The sequence below is a fragment of the Tachypleus tridentatus genome, chromosome 1 (assembly GCF_004210375.1).
Source record: "Tachypleus tridentatus isolate NWPU-2018 chromosome 1, ASM421037v1, whole genome shotgun sequence".
Lineage (NCBI taxonomy): Eukaryota > Metazoa > Arthropoda > Merostomata > Xiphosura > Limulidae > Tachypleus > Tachypleus tridentatus.
The window spans coordinates 39,396,396-39,413,216 of NC_134825.1; the positions used below are offsets into that span (position 1 = coordinate 39,396,396).

At 28.7% G+C, this 16,821-nt stretch overlaps 1 protein-coding gene across 1 annotated transcript in view; it reads left to right on the forward strand.

Annotated features, from left to right (window-relative positions):
• The window catches only part of LOC143246524 (transcriptional coactivator YAP1-like), a 63,485-nt gene extending 47,016 nt beyond the window's left edge, over nucleotides 1-16,469 (forward strand). Inside the window, 4 exon segments of the mRNA XM_076493388.1 lie at nucleotides 3,001-3,030; nucleotides 7,170-7,410; nucleotides 7,881-7,990; nucleotides 9,581-16,469. Of these exon segments, the coding sequence (XP_076349503.1) occupies nucleotides 3,001-3,030; nucleotides 7,170-7,410; nucleotides 7,881-7,990; nucleotides 9,581-9,661 (462 nt within the window). The 3' untranslated portion in view covers nucleotides 9,662-16,469.
• The last annotated feature ends 352 nt before the right edge of the window (nucleotides 16,470-16,821 follow it).

Genomic DNA, 16,821 nt, shown 5'->3' on the forward strand with positions numbered 1-16,821 from the left:
ATAGAATGATTATCATTTGACAGTTGTAGACAAACATCTGTAGTTTATGTTTTAGACAGTAGTGATGATTCTACAACAGTTACAAATGTAATGATTCACAGAGACATCTATAGCATTTTTGGTTATTTTGTGTGGTTGCTCTTATGAATTTCTAATTATTTTATATTTTTAATACTTTTGAAGCTTGGAATTAAAATATATGCTGTTAACTCATTACTTGCAGTTGATGACATATGATGCAAGAATTGTGCATAACATTTTGGATGGCCTGCTGCCAAAAATTAGTGAATCTTTATGCATGGGGTGGTTGGCAGATTTACACAAGCCACAAATGAATGGTTAAAATAAATTCACTCAATATCTAAGTAAAACGTTTCAATTTCAATATTTATAAATACAGTTATGTATACAAGTGTATGAACTGTAGCAATAAAATACAAGTGAACTTTGTGTTGCATATCAAAGTGAAGCACACCTAAATTTTTTAAACTGTATGTGTAAATATTTGTATGTATTCTAAGATAGATAGAATTAATTTTACTTGGCCTTTAGATTTTATTTGGTAAGTTATACTTGTTAATTAGCATTCTTGAAGGCATTTAAAACTTCATCCTTAAAAAAAAATGTGAGAAAAGTACACTGACAGAATTGTAGCTACATATTTAGTTTGTTTTGATTACTACCAACAAATCTTTTGGTTACACAAGCTCATCACTGTGCCATGGGAAAAGTATAGTAATAGAATTTTAGTCTTATATTTAATTAATTTTGAACCACTGCTAACAAGTTCCTCGCTAACACAAGCTTATCATAGTGCCATGGGTAAAGTGTAGTTGTAGAATTTCAGCTTCACATTTAATTTGTTTGGAACCTCTGCCAACAAGTCCCTTGGTAATATGAGAGTTTATCTTGGTGTTTTAGTAAAAGTGCATTAATTCTATTTCTGTCATAACATTTCAGTAAAGATATCTGGAGTATTTTATATTATAATTTTAAGTAACATTTTTTGTTATCTGTCAGTGATGAAATGTTAAAGACATTGGTAGCCTTACTGGATAATTACACTTCTTGGCTTGGAATGTTTAACGATTGTTTTGCTTTGACATTATACACTTTAGATAGGGTCAACCACTTTAATTTTAAATAAAAAATAATGACAATTGAAAACCATCAAAATTCTAATCAAGGAATATTTTCTGTATTCATTTGAAAGGCATTTGTGTTCATATGTCACACACTTACAGTCATGTGTAAGTCTGTACAGGATAAGATCAATTTGTAAAACTAATTTGGTTTATCTTTATTTATGCAGTGTTTACAAGTAACTTACAGCATACAGAAATTTGTATTACTTCTGTGTTTAGCTCCATAAGTACTTTTAAGATGAAGTATTAATAACATGTCTGAATACACTATCATTGTAACTTCACAAATGTTATCTTCGTTCTTAAGAAATTATGAAGATATCTGTAGAAGTACAAGGAAAATAAAATGAATTAATCTGAAATAAAGATAACTGATGAAACTTGTGAGAAAATCAAAATAACATATTTTAATAAGCACAGTAATATTTGTATTATCACACCTAGAAAATAACTGACAATCTAGTTTAAATTATTTTTTATTAATGTATATTTTTCTTTTACAAATCTGACAATATATTTATTATTACACTATTTTTCATTATTGAAATGGCATGAAACCAGAGAATACATTTATTACTGCTTGCTGTTCCATCAGCTAACAGTTTAGGCTGTTTTAATGACATAATATTTGTATTCATTTTTATCATGCAAACAGTGTATTAAGTATGTTATTCAAGTAGTTACTTATCTTTATCATCATATTTTAACTATTATCCTGCCTAATCATTACGGTATAGACCTATTTATTTTTGTTGGTTTTATTACTCACCACCCATTATTAATGGCTGCTGTTTCACAGTTTCATCTCTGTTGTGACAGTTTGATATTGTAAATGATATGTCTTAGTTTTTTATTGCAATAATTCTAGTCCAATAAGATTCACCCATATGTACTTTTTTTTTTTTACTGATATCCTGCTTGACCACTTTTGTCTTGCTAGTCAGTGTTAACTTACTTCATGTTCTTCTTTACCACTGTGCTGTGATGTTTTTAATCTTTATTCTAATAAACTCTGTTCATTCAATTCCTTTATCTATTTATGGTTTTTAATTGAAATCTATCCAGAAGTCTATATTTTTGATTGATTTATAATTGGCAGACACCTCTCTACCTCTTACATCTAGCTGAAAAGTTGTGGTTATAGTTGAGTTTTTATTTGAAACTAACATTTTTATAATTTTTAAATGAAATTCAAATAGGTATTTACCTTTACCATTTCCTGTCTCCCTTTAATTGTTACAATATTTCTCAATTTCTTTTTCCACAACAAAGGTAATTAGGTGAGCTATCAGCTCTGATGTGCAGAGTTTACGATTTTGAAAATTACTGAACTAGGACTATCCTGGTAGAGGGCACATGATTAATCATGTTGAATTGTTTAATGAAAGAAATTTAACAGGTCATGCAAGATTGGTCATTAATTGGGATAGGTATTAAACAGATGAATGAAAAACAAATAAATCTGTATTTTGAAATTAGCTAGGGGAATATTTGAAAAAATGTTAATATAAGTATTTATCTAAATTGCATTTGCAAATAAAATTAATTTTTTTTAGTTGTGCTTTCTATAAAAGTTGTTTATAATCCTACCTTTAAATTTTGTATATTTTAATAAAGTTTGAAATGGAAAAAAAATATTAAAATTTTGCCAGTTTTATTTAATTCAAATTTAACTCTTAAACAATAAATTTTAGTATGTATTAAAAAGAAAGCCACTGTTAGAGAGAGAGGATTATTTTACTGTGCTATTTTTTATTCCCCTAAGGAAACTTATTTTATAAGTGAAAAATTAGATTCTTTTTATAATGAGTATCTGTGTTCTTCCAAACTAAATACTGTCTCTTGTGCTTTGCAGCCGACCTCCCTTGGAAATTCCATGCTTAATGTGAGTTCCAGGATTTTGTGCTACAATATAAAACTAATTTAATATTAATAAAGCTTAATGTTAATCTTTTACTAACATATTTGTTTATCTCTCTTTCTCAACTGTATGTCTGTTGTATGTTGGTATTGCAAATTTTTATGATGGTATTTAATAAATGATGTATTCTGTGGAAGATGGAACAGCAAGGTTAAACTGCACATTACAGAATACTAATAAGAAGGTTATAAATAAACTGAAAAAAAATTATTCGAAGTATGCCTGTTACGTATGTACTGTGAATAAACCCTCCCAACATCAACTACAAGTAAAGAAACTGTTGTAAAATGGTCATTATTTTTATTTCTAATTTACAAATTTTGCCCCATGAGTTAGTAGTTGTAAGGCATTGTAAAATAGATATTTTATATTTAAGCTGAGATTTCAAGAGACTTAGTTGATTGTTTACATTTTGAAAAAAATTAACATATTGAATCTAAACTTTCTGAGCTTGCAATTATAAAAAAATCACAAAAACCAGTTTTTTGAAATGTGTGGGAAATCAGCTTCAACCATTTTTGCAGAATTTTTCTACATTTATATTGATGATTTGGTATAACATACTTCTTCACTTCTGAAAGCTTTGCTACCTTTAACCATGTTTGCTAATGGTAAGTTATTACTTCCTAGAAGATAAAACAGAAAACCATAATTATTTACTTGCAGATGTGTCTATTAAATTGTTCCTATTTTTCAATTGCATCACACTTAAACTATACAGTTCTAAAATTTGTGAACAATGCTGTCCAGATTTTTGTAATGAAAGATGTGTTGTTAAGACATTTATTATAAAAACTATATTTTTAAATTTTGTACATAAGTTTAATTTAGAGAGGTACTTATTCACTAATATTTAAGAAAGTATCATTAGTATACCTATTATCTAAAGTCAAGTTGTATTGTACTCCATTAAGCTTTAAGTAGCATTAAAAATCAATGTTATGGAAGCTTGGCACTAAAGTCAATTCCTCTACATGGTTTAGCCTATGTGATCATTGGGTTAGTCAATAGTATTAAAGTAAGTGCTGTTATGTATAGAACAAATATGCTAAATTTGGTTAAAGTGGAAAAATATCACTTTTATTTTGAAATAAGCTACACTTGTTTTCATATATTCTTTCAGGAGGACCTATATACAGAAACTGGTCATAAATTATTTTTAAGAAACAAGTAACCATCTAGCTTAAATTTCAGAGTAATCTCAATTAAATTGTTATGTTAACCTGAAACTGTCATAAACTTATTAGTTGTAGTTGTTGATTATAGCAAATGTATATACTGTTATTTTTTGAGCTTTTGATCACTTTCCAACTATCTATCAAGTAAAGTTCCCATAGCAATTTAGAAATGGAATAGCTGTACATTTTCTACTTCAAAACTCAATAGAACACAACAGTAACCTATATAAAGCCTTTTCTCTTAAACTGTTCATACTTTGGGCCACCGACTAGTGATATGTGACATACTGAATACTTATTAATTGCATGATTAGTAATGAATCCAGTCAAATAAATGTGTTTGTGCTACATTTAATCAGGTTTTTGTATAATAAATTGATACTTTCTATGAGATAGAAAAGGAAATGTAATTCATTATTTGTAGATTTGTGTTAACAGTTTTAACTAAGAGTTATAAGGCCATAATTTTTTGGCACATGTATATATTCACTTTTTTATTCCACATAACAGTTTTCTGACAAATATGAAACCAAATTTAGAGCATGATAAGTATTTTGGTGTTGGAGTATGGTTAGAGTAAAATGATTTAATACTTGGTGAATAGAAATAAAAAACTTATCTCCTTGTAGATCTGATCAAGTTTAAAAAATAACTGAAAATCTACAGGTAAGTATGTAACAGCTGCATTACTGGTTAATCTGATTAAGTATACAGCACAGCTGGCAACAGCAAAATAATTTATATTCAGTGTACTTGTATTTTGTATGACAAAGGAATTTCAGTTCACAATAATCTGTTTTTCTTTTTATTGTGTTGATTGTTATTCATCATATTACTTAAATGTTTTGACATTTACCAGTAGATTTGTTTATTATTACCTTCACTGCTTAATAATTATGTGTTTTAAACATAATGCTTTATTACTTACCATTAAATTACAAGTGTTTCAGATAGCATATTATTAAAACCAAGTTAAAGTAACCAAGTTTTGAAACTAATGTATTATTTTTGTAACTTTAAGAACTGGTCAGTCGGTGATTTATTTTCAATAAACAAATATATTTTGTATGAAATATCAGTATGTTGCATAGTAATATGCTGGTATGATCATATAAAATCATTAATAGTGAGTTACTGGTAAGTTTGATAAATGGAAGGCTAGGATACACAGAGAGAATTAATAGTGAGTGTTACAGTTCAATTTAGAGAGATAATAGGTCTGTAAAAATAAAACGTTTGGATGAGACATTAAGACAGGAATAGATGGAACAATAGATGGAAGAAATGTAGAGATGGAATAGAAAGAATATTGGAAATATTGTAATAGTTAGAAGTGAGTCAAATGTAATGACAACAACTTTAATTATTTATGTTAATCAACTAATTAGGTGACTGAGAAATGTTTTGCTTCTTAAACAGCTAACAGTAGTAATATATATGTATATATAGTTTTTAACATTTCTTTGTGTTTTGGAGTAAAATTGTTTCATATCCAAAGAAACCCTTTTATTAAGTTGAATACAACATTAAATATACTCTGTTTTATTGTAATACTTCAGTGACATGGTTGAATTTATTTTGTTTGTTAAGAAGTAGAAACTTGCAACAATATGCAATGTGTGTACTTAACTTTCTTGAATTTATGTGCGAAACAGAAAAATTGGTGAATTACTTGGTTATGTTATTTAAATAGAAACTTGTAAACTGTAAATGAGTGTAATAGCAGTTGTGGTTGCTGACATTTTTTGTGGGAAGTTCTTCACTGATAGCATTCGTTTCTTACTTTCTAATCATAACAAATAGGAGTTTTGTTATCACATAAAGTAAGTATAGATTACACTTTAACAAGTACCCTCTACACAAATAAGTCAATTATCAAAATTGTGAAACATTTATACATCATACCTTATCTGGTTTAACCTAATCAACCACCCACTTAGTATTTTACTATTACATGCTAAACAATTATCTTTTCACAAAGGAATTCAAATGTCTTAATATTTTTCTGTAATTCATTGATTTAGTAGGTGGTATTGAAGCTAATTGTTCAGTAGGTTGTGGTTTATAAAAAAAACAACTTACTATGCAAAACTTAATGTGGATAAGTTACTTCAGATATATTTAACACACTTTTGCAGTTTTATTGGTTAATGTTGGTGCATCATGATAATTAGTATAAAGTTGTCAAAACATATTTGATTTTGTTTTGTAAATGAAGCATTGTTAATACCTAGTAATTTATATTTTAGTTAAACGTTTTGTAGCCAGATCTACTCAAGGGTCAAGGCTTAGTTATTAGTGTGCCAAACTTTGTATCTGGGTATGTATGTCCAGGTTCCACTGCTGAAATAAAAAAAAAAAAACGAAAATAGTATTCTTCACTTTGGAATCATGGGTATGGGTGATTAATAAAGCCCAAGAGTTGGCACTGGGTGTTGTTGACTAGCTGCCTGTACTCTAGTTCATTAGTTAAAAATACATACAAAAATTTATTCAGATTTATACCAGGTGTTTCAGATAAATATATATTTTCTGAATAAAGGATTTTAGAGACTTGCTGTTTCTTTTGTAGTTTTAATCTATCCAAGCCTTGACCTGTATATGGCTTAGCTCAGTATTCTGGTGTTGTGGTATAGATCTGTGTGAATATATTGTTGTGATACAGATTTATGCAGTTTTTGACACAATGAGAAAGACAAGAGCTTTTGATGATGCATAGATGTATCCAGGCTTTGTTAGTAAAGAGCATGGTGTTATATTGTATTATATATATTTTCATATCTTGACCATGTGCTACAACTGATGTATTGTTCTGTTGATAAAATGGTCACTCTTGGTATCATATTACCTCTTCACTAAGTTTCTCTTTGAGGTTATTGTGTTTGGCACTTAATAATGGATTTTATATATATTTTTCTATCACAGGAAATGATGTTAAGAAGGACTCTGGGGGAAGAAAATTCTGTTATTCCAAAATCTCCACCAGGAAACACTGTGGATATGATTCCTGTTTGTACATCTGGCATAGATCCATTTCTGGGAAATTCTAATCAACATGCCCGTCAGGGAAGTGAGGACAGTGGGCTTGGTCTTGGTACCAATTACAGTGTACCTCACACTCCTGAAAACTTCCTAGGAAGCTTAGAGGATGTAATGGATGGTGGAGGTGAGCATTTACTTATAGGTTCAAATGACATTTAGAAGGTTATATCCCTCTGAATAACCAGGTAGTGTTCACAGTCACTTTTAGTTTTAAAATACTGTAAAATTTGGTTTCTCCAACAGGTACTTAGCCAAAGAAAACTGGGTGATAAAATCTTAAAATATCAAAGAAATTGTTATATATTGGAAAGAAAGTTTCTGAACAATATTTTGGTTGCATGATAAAAGTCATATGATTTAATGATGACCATATGTTCGTTTTTTGTTGTTGTTTTTTCCCTAGAGTATCTTTAATAATTTCTTTATATTTTAAGTAGTTTATTTCAGGAAAGGAAAAAAAAAAGACAAGGAAAACACACAAGTTGTTTGATATACATAAATGAATAAAAATGTTCTTAATTGCAGAAATAAATAAATAAAATATTCATTAATTTGAGGTTGTAAGTTAGTAAAACAAAAGTTAATTCTTTACAGACATTGGGCAACAGGCAGGAGGTGACATCAACATGGAAGTGCTACAGAATACAAACCTAAACCTAGGAAATGACACTATGGATTCTGATGATTTAGTACCCAGCATACAGGTAAGTTTAGTGGCTAATCATGTAAAGAATTTAAGATATGATAATCAAAGTAAAAGCTTTCCAGACCATATTGAAAATTATCTTATTGTACTTGCTTATAGCTGGCTTGATGTTAGGTTTTCTTCTTGTTGAAGTAGTTATTTATGATTTATTGACAGTTATACATTTTACTTTGAGGTGTATGTATTGGAAAAAACACACACTTTGTTTTCACACTGTTTGACAATCTCTTAATAAAAAGTAGTACTTTAGCATAATGTTCCTGACTTGTGAGCTTCTCTTTATTGTCCTTAACAGCTGTTTGAATGTCACCTAGCAGTTGATTAAGAAGCAATTTAAACTGCTGTTGGGAAAATTTCAATATCAGGATTTTTGAGTTTATTGTAAATGCTAATTATCATACTGAGTATAGTCACAGAAAAGTCTTCATCAAAGAAACTACATAATATTGCCACATATCCAGTTACTGAATCCAAGTATGAGTAAATGTAATTGTGGTAACTATTTATAAAAGAAAGAAGAATGGAGATATATATTAAATGGGAAAATAAATTTGTATGTTGAAGCTAAATCAGAACCATTTGGTTTTTGAGAAATCTTGTATTTTATTTAGAAAATATAATATGTGACAAGGATCAAAGAATGTGAAACATGAAAACTGTGTGTGTGTGAATATAATATACACATTTCTTTATGTATGCCAAGTTTATTAAATTCTATAATAACTTAAAAGTATGGTATTTTCAAAACTTAGTGTTATATATATGTATTAGTTAAGTATTCTAACTTTTCCCAATTTGTACAGCATAGAAATGTGCCATTACCAAAACTTAATGTTTTGAGGTATGCATATGTTCTAACTAAGTGGTCTAAATTTAATTAATTTTTGTAATATAGAAAATACTTCAGTATCAAGTCTGTTTGTAGTCAGAGGTTGAAACGAGGGTGAGTCAAGGGAAGGTTCAGACCACCTAGTTAAGAAAATTTCTAAGAATCCTCTAGCTACATGAAACAAGGGGAACTGAAACAATATTATAAGATAGCTAGAGATGCATTACCATTATATGCAAAAACTAGCATGCATCTGGCAAAATTAAAATTACAACTATATTTTCCTAGTTAGTTGGATTTGTGAGTGACGATCATGGTAAATATTTTACCTTCTTACATAAAGTTGCTTAAGATTATAGAATTCTAGTTGATGTCACAACTGGTTGTAACTTTTCTCTAATATGTAGCATATACTTAAATGTTGTGCAGAATAGTTCATGTTTTAGAGCTTTAGAAGAGAAATGACTTAGTCGGCACCTCTCCCCCCAACTTCCTATTTTCACCTCAAATGCTATCCATTTCAATCTTTATATTTTGGCTAAAGGTTAAACACTATTAACAGCAAGGTTGCCAGAATCATTTCCTAACACAGAGTGGATTTTTATTGTTTGCTTGTCACTCATAATTAAGAATAATTATTATTAACTGTAATTTTTATTGAAGATTTTTAGCCATTTAAATATGGCATAATCAAAACTTACTGTTTTTAGTTACAAGATAGTTGTAAGTATGTCGTTTCATTGGTTCTCTTCTACTTAGGAAGAAATCACAGAAGAACTGCTCTCTGATATGGAGTCTCTTCTAACCTCTAACAAAGACAATGTACTGACATGGCTGTAATTTTAAACAGCTTTAAAAGTGAAGTAACCAGGTCAGGAGTTTGGTGACTTCTTGCTAATGTTATCATAATGTAAGAACCAAGGAAAGAGAGTACTTCTTAAAAGGTGCCTTCAAAACTTGTGTCATTTTAATGTAGTCATAACTTCAGATATATTTAGCCACTGAATGTAAAACCACATGACATTCTAAGTATTATGGCTACAGAGTGCAAGCTTTCTGTTCACCATTGTATCATTTGTCCACAGGGGATAACATACTACATTGTTGTTGTTCTTTTTCTTGTAAAGTACATTTCTTTTTGAAACTTATATCATGAGTGAGCAAAGGAGTAAATTATATGCCAAGACTTTTAACCACAGGAAGACTTTTTGTTGTTGTTAAAAGACACATGTACTGCTATTTGAGTAATACTGGTCATTGTTCAGTATATTGAAACTAATATGGTCTAAAGTCTTAGCATGTCATTTAATTAAAACGATTGTAGTAGCAAAGTAACAAACTCGAAACCAAATATTAGATATGATGTAATATGTATATTCAAATCATTCTTAAACTATGTGCTAAAGAAAGTTTGATATGTGTGTATCAAAGCAATAAATTTAATCTTTATTGAAATAATATTGATAAATGTATTCTAATCTAAGTTTTGTCAGATATGTATTAACAGTACAAATGTGGATCTTAGTAAAGACTAATTACTACTTTACTACTATAGGATTGAATGTTACTGTCAAATGTATATGAATTTTGGAATGTACTGTTTAGTATATAATTTCATGAAATATGAAAATTATCCCTCCTGAATTGTTAAATATTTTGGAAGTTTAGTATTTTGCATCATAGTATGAAAAAGTATATGTTTGCACCAGAAAGTTAATGTTGTATTATAGTTTTAACTGAAGGGAATTTTACGAATATAAAATATTTTTTTATTAAAAACAATGGCTACACTAACAATGAAGATATTTTGTCACATTGTTTACATCTAATGTGCCTTGAGTTATTAAATCATCTTTGGCTTCCATAAATAAGTCTCATTCAACATTGCATACAACTGCAATATAGTAAACTCTGTAATATATGCCAGTTTTAAATTTTCTTTATGGTCATGAACACTTAAACCTCTAAATATTACATGTTCTCATAAACTGCCATACAATCAAATAATTTGATGTCAAAAGGCCACTGTTTGAGGGTAGTACATGAATCTTGTTTATGATTTCTTGTATTATGTAATTAGTATTTTCTTTTTCATATTTCACTCAATTTCTTCTGAACATCTTTAAAACAAATTTTTCCTGAGTGAATTGATAAAGACTCAATCAGAGTTAGGAAACTTGTTCTTGTTGTTATGTTTGAAAACTTGGAGAATTTGTAGTTAAGTTACAAATGTGATATTTTGCACACACATACACAAATGTATAGATGATGTTAAGGTATTCATGTTTCCCAACAAGTTTCAGAAGCTGTAAGATACTTCTAGTCTTGGTACACTATCTAATTTAAGTTTGGTAGGATGTATGCTTCAATTTTTTTATTCAGAGAAACTACAACATGAAACTTATAATTGATAAACTGTTAACCAGTCTTCACTAATTACATAGGAAGCATTGAACTAAATACATGCATTTTTCATATAGTTTACTGGTTTTTTAAGTTACACAAAAAGCAATATCAGATTCTAATTTATTTTCCTATAGCTAGTGTGCTTTGCAGAATATTTTTACAACAGATGCATATTATCCTGTTATTTATTTTTCACATGGTAACAAAATTCATATATTCTGGTATGTTATTCTAAACTGGTATACCAACTTAAAATTCAGAAACTAAATTCTATGTTTTAAATCATTTTATGTTGCAAGGAGAACTCAAAAGTATATCTTAATACATAGATAATAAAGTGTGTAATATGGACAATATAGCACATCCTTCAAGTGGAAATTCAGACAATGTGTTTCTCTTATTACTAAAATTAATTTTTCATGGTTATACCAAAGACTTTGATTATTTGCTATTGTTGTCCAATTTCTTCTTCCATTTCTAAGCTATTAGTACCCACATCACATCTTTTTGTTTGTAGTGTCTTCATGTCAGTAACAGTGTTCTCTTGCAGTACTTCCAATTATTGAATCCATCATTATTTCATACTATTCTTGCAGTTTACTTTGCCTTTTTTGTGCTTTATTTGTAATTTTGCTTACATTATATTTTTTGTAAGTCTTTCTTTCTGTTTATACCCTTTTGGGTATATAATTTCTTGACTCTAATGAATTTTGAGGTTTATACTTCAAAAAAGTATGACCTTACTATTTAAAATTTGCAATTATTATTGAGGACTTTATAAACTTTTTATCTTCTTCCTGCAGTTCAGGTTAAATCTGATTTTTTTTTTTACCTCAGAGCTGGCTTCTCAGCAATCACAGATTGAAGAAAATGACTGGAGATTTTCTGTTGCTTATCTTATTGCAGTTTCTTTTCAAAATCCTTCTTTGGACATTTTTCATGAATGAGGTTCTACTACTGTTGAAAATTGTATAGCTTCCCTATGTTGTGGCATTCTGTCTTGTTACTTGTGTGTTCCTTTTACTTAATCTTTTCCCCATGTTGAAGATACTGACAACTTTTTTTCCATTATCAACGTATTTTTGCCATAATTTAGGGTAATTTCAGTTTTATTTCTCTGTTACTGATTCTACAGTTTCACATATATAATTTTATGTTTACCTCTGAGATTTATTCAGCTGTTGTATGAAGTTCTGTAATGACAATATGGTTTGTCTCAAGTAGATTCCTTCTCTTCTGTCACAAATTATGGCCCTTTTCACTGCATTTGAAACCATGTGCCAAAAATTATGGTTTTGGTATAATATATGATATTCTTTAGTGGATGAAAAGTTAGATTTGGTTCGTTACTAAGAGTTTACAAATCTATTCTCATTCTTGTAAGATGGTTTTATATAATCCTGGATTTCACTTTCCATTTTTGGTCTTACCAATTCTATTTTTCTTTTAATCATTATAAGACTTTTCTCACTTGGTCAAGCAAAATAGCAGGGTTTTAGTATTTCTTTTTTTTTGTTTTGTGTGTGTGTATTTTCCTGTTCAAGACATCCTGTCATACAGGTTACAGACTTATCCCTTCTCATCTATTTTGACCCAGCCATGACACCAGAAATATCAGATTGTTTTTCTCCATTTACTTCCAAATATAAAGTAGTAAATATTAATACTTGTCATTATCAAAATATGGTAATTCATACATATTAAATTAATATATTTGTGTTATAGATTTCTTTCTCGGGTAATTACTAATTTGTAAAGAGTTGTACCCATCCCACACACAAACACTTTTACTCTTTTTGTCTCATCAGATCTTCCCTTCCACTTAAGTTTGAAATTTGTCTTTATTTTTTAAGAAACGATTTGTTTGTTTCAGATCATATATATCTAGGTAATGCACTTGTTACATATGCTGCTCCACCTGTATGTGTATATACATTTTATATTTTAAATAGTTGTGAGTTACAAATTGGCCTACAAGTGATATGGATCTCTCTTGGCACTACAGCAGGCCAGTAATAAACTGGTTAGGTTAACAATTACTAATTTATAAATCACATGTTCTTTAAATAAAATAATTATATTTGAAATAGTTTACAGAAAGTTGGATTCAGCACAAACTTTTCACATATGCAGGTTCTGCTTGACCTCATATTTTAAAAAATTCTATTGTAAACTCTTAATTCATTGACTTCTCTTGAATCAGATTCTTTTTAAGCACCCTGAATTGAAGTGACCTTAAACTTAGATATTTTCCTTCAAAGAACTTATTCCTTGACCATATATAAGTAATAAAATATTACATGCCTGGTTAACAATAGCAACATTAGATGTTATAGTTGATAAAAAATCCTATGATTTATAATGTATTTTAAAATCTGAAATATTTTAATTTTCTGTATCAAGAGAAATAATCAGATGTTTTCTACAACATGGAAAGTTTTAGTATGTGAAGTTAATTAATAACACTAAGATTGAAATATGCCATTTAATACTATTTCCACTATGGTACCCTTTTTTTTTCTAAAACAAACTTATCTATTAATTATGGTACACCACTTACTGACAAAACTTGGGGTGAAGTGTTATAATTTTCAGACAAATTCCAAATATCATATTAGCTCCACTTTCATGTTGGATAATATAATTCTTGTAATAGTGTTAGAACATGCAATTAATTAGTAAGTGTGAAGTAGTTGAGTGTAGTGCTTATTTTTATAACTAGCTTGTTTTAGCAAGTTTATTAAACATTTATGACATGTTTTACTATTACTTGCAAAATATAGCATTTTTTACAACACAGAGGAACTAACCTTGTCTTGTTAAGCAGCACTGCTTTTGACTTATATTATTCATACTGGTATCATACAAAGATTTGTGGAAAGTGTACCAGTTGATATGATTGTATATTATGAGTTTTGTGATAAAGGTAGGCATAGAAATATTTACAGAATGCCTTATGTAAAAATAACAGAAGAAAAAAAAAAGATATAAGAGCAGTGTGACAAGATATGTATATATATATATGAGTTTAGTCTTTTGTGTTTTTGTTACTGATTTTAACTGCTCAGGAATTATTGTGTTGTGGAGTTGCTTGTAGTTGTCATTATTAAGGCTTGTTTCCATGTGAAAGAAAGAAAGAATTTTTTAAAGAATTATGTTGTATGCATTGTTACTTTTGTAGTAAACGTTATCCAATTTAAATTTATTTAGAAAGTGAATTTTATTTTTTATAAATTACATTTGTGATTACATATAGTTTTCAATCAATCTAAGTAAAATAATGATATTGACTGTTACAGCTGTGTATGTTAATAACACAAGGGGGGAAAATCAAAATCTATTTATACATGTTTGCTTATGCAATTCTTTTTCAAACATTTTTATACTTAAAAGTAATTGCAGCTGTAGTTTTATTTTTTTAGAGTAATTTATTAATTAAATAATCCCATTATTATAATACACACACACACACAGGAGTTAGTGTTTATAGTCATTATTTAATAGTTTTTTCACACAGACATGCACATTATAGTAGAAATTAAAGTACTGATATTACATAATTTTGTTTTCTGAACCCAGGGCAGCAAAAGCATTATTTCTGTAATTTTTACCAGTGTTTAACTACAACCTATTAATTTAATCAGTCAAAAGAAGACGAGCTAAAACTCATTTTATTATACTGGATTTTCAAGTCCGATGTCCCACTATTAGGAGAAATCTTATTGCCCTTATGTTTTATGGCTTGTTACATGTTTTAGTCTATCTGTTAAATACTGCTTTATTAATGGAAGAGCAGATTTTTATTATAGCCACTTATATTGTTTTTTTTAACTTTGACCAAATTATAATGGGAGTTAAAATAGGAATTATAATTATAAATGTGTTACTAGGTAAACCCTAGTTCATAGTTTGGTATGTTATCAGATTAGTGTAAGATAATTAATGCTGAGCAATTATCAGTTTATCATATTGATTCAGTATTTGTAATTAGTCCCAATTATGAATTATTCTAGTTAGATCATTAAAAAAAAAGACAAAAATAATGGAAAAGAAAAACAGATAATTTGGAGTCTACCAATTGTTTCTACCAATGTGACAATTCTTGTTGTTATGAAACTGGTAGATATGCATTCTAGAAGATGCATTTGGAAATAAGAGCATGTCTCTGTGTTTCTGTCACTTACAGGCTCCAGGGTAGTCTGAGATGCAAACTCTTACCATTCAGTCAGAAAAAATATCATTTAATATTTTTTTAATTTTCAGTACATAGTTGAACAGTCAAAAGGTATTATGTTTATTTTCTTTTTATGATATTTTTTTGCTATAAGCCCTGTATATTTGGGATAAGGTAGGTAATGATGAGATCAATGACTCTGAATTCTTCTCTTTGAGTGACACCCTCAACAGCACTCAGTTCTTTAACACTTATCAAAATGTACATATTAAATAATAATATAAATTTGTTGTTGGTGATTATTTTCATAATTGAAAACTAATAGGAATTTCATTTATTTGCTGAGCACTAATAACTGTACCGAGAGAACTGAAAGTTACATTATTAAAACAACCCTTTGGTTTCCATTGTTTATGCTTTGTTGAATAGAAGTGGTTATGTTTGTTTGTGTAAAGTAAAGCTACAGAATCTACTTGAGAAATGAAAATGAATAACTTATCACTAATCATTACAGAAAACTACAATCCATTTCCCTACGTACCATCAAAGAATATCAGTTCTACATTGGGTAGATAAAGCTTGTTTATATATAATATGGAGTATATGTCTACTTCAGTGACATAAAGATTATGGTTGAAACAGATTACCATTTCAGGTACCTCAGAAAAAAAAGGTGTTTAATAGACAGACATGAATTTGTTTGTTGGTGTGCCAAATGAAGAGAGAAGTGATAGAACAATTAGCAATTTCTGTAGACTTCCATTAACCTGGTTACCTTCATGTACACTTTATTGTGATAATAGTAAACCTTTTGGGGTGTAGATTTGGGTTTTGGGTAGCTTATTTTTGTGCAATTTTTTTATGGTGAAGGTATTTGCATGTTAATTGTTCTTGTCCTGTGAATGAAAGCTGGTGTACCTTTTTTTAGCATTTTTGATCAATATTTTGGTAGTTATATCTCAAATGTATATAATATCACTCACAGGCCATAAAAAATACAAGAAAATTAAGAAGTGCCTTTTACTGTTGCATATTCTGTATGTAAATAAACAGATTATAATAACTGTGTTTAACAGTTCTTATTTTGTTTTCATAGTAAGAATGTCAGATGGTGTCCAAAAACAATCTATGTATTTTACTAGCATTAGACTGATATATATATATATATATTAGTGAAATTAAATAATTATATTTAACTGAAGTTAAATGAATAAATAAAATCATGAGGAAGGACTGCATTAAAAACAGCAAATTCCAACTTTTAATTAATTATATTATAACTATAAAATTTTCAAGCCATAAACCAAAACGTATTAACATGAAATTTTTAAAAAAACCTTTAAAAAAATATACTGCACATTTAAAAAAAAAAGGATCTTAGGGTAAAAGCTACAATGTGGGATTACAAAATGTATCCTAG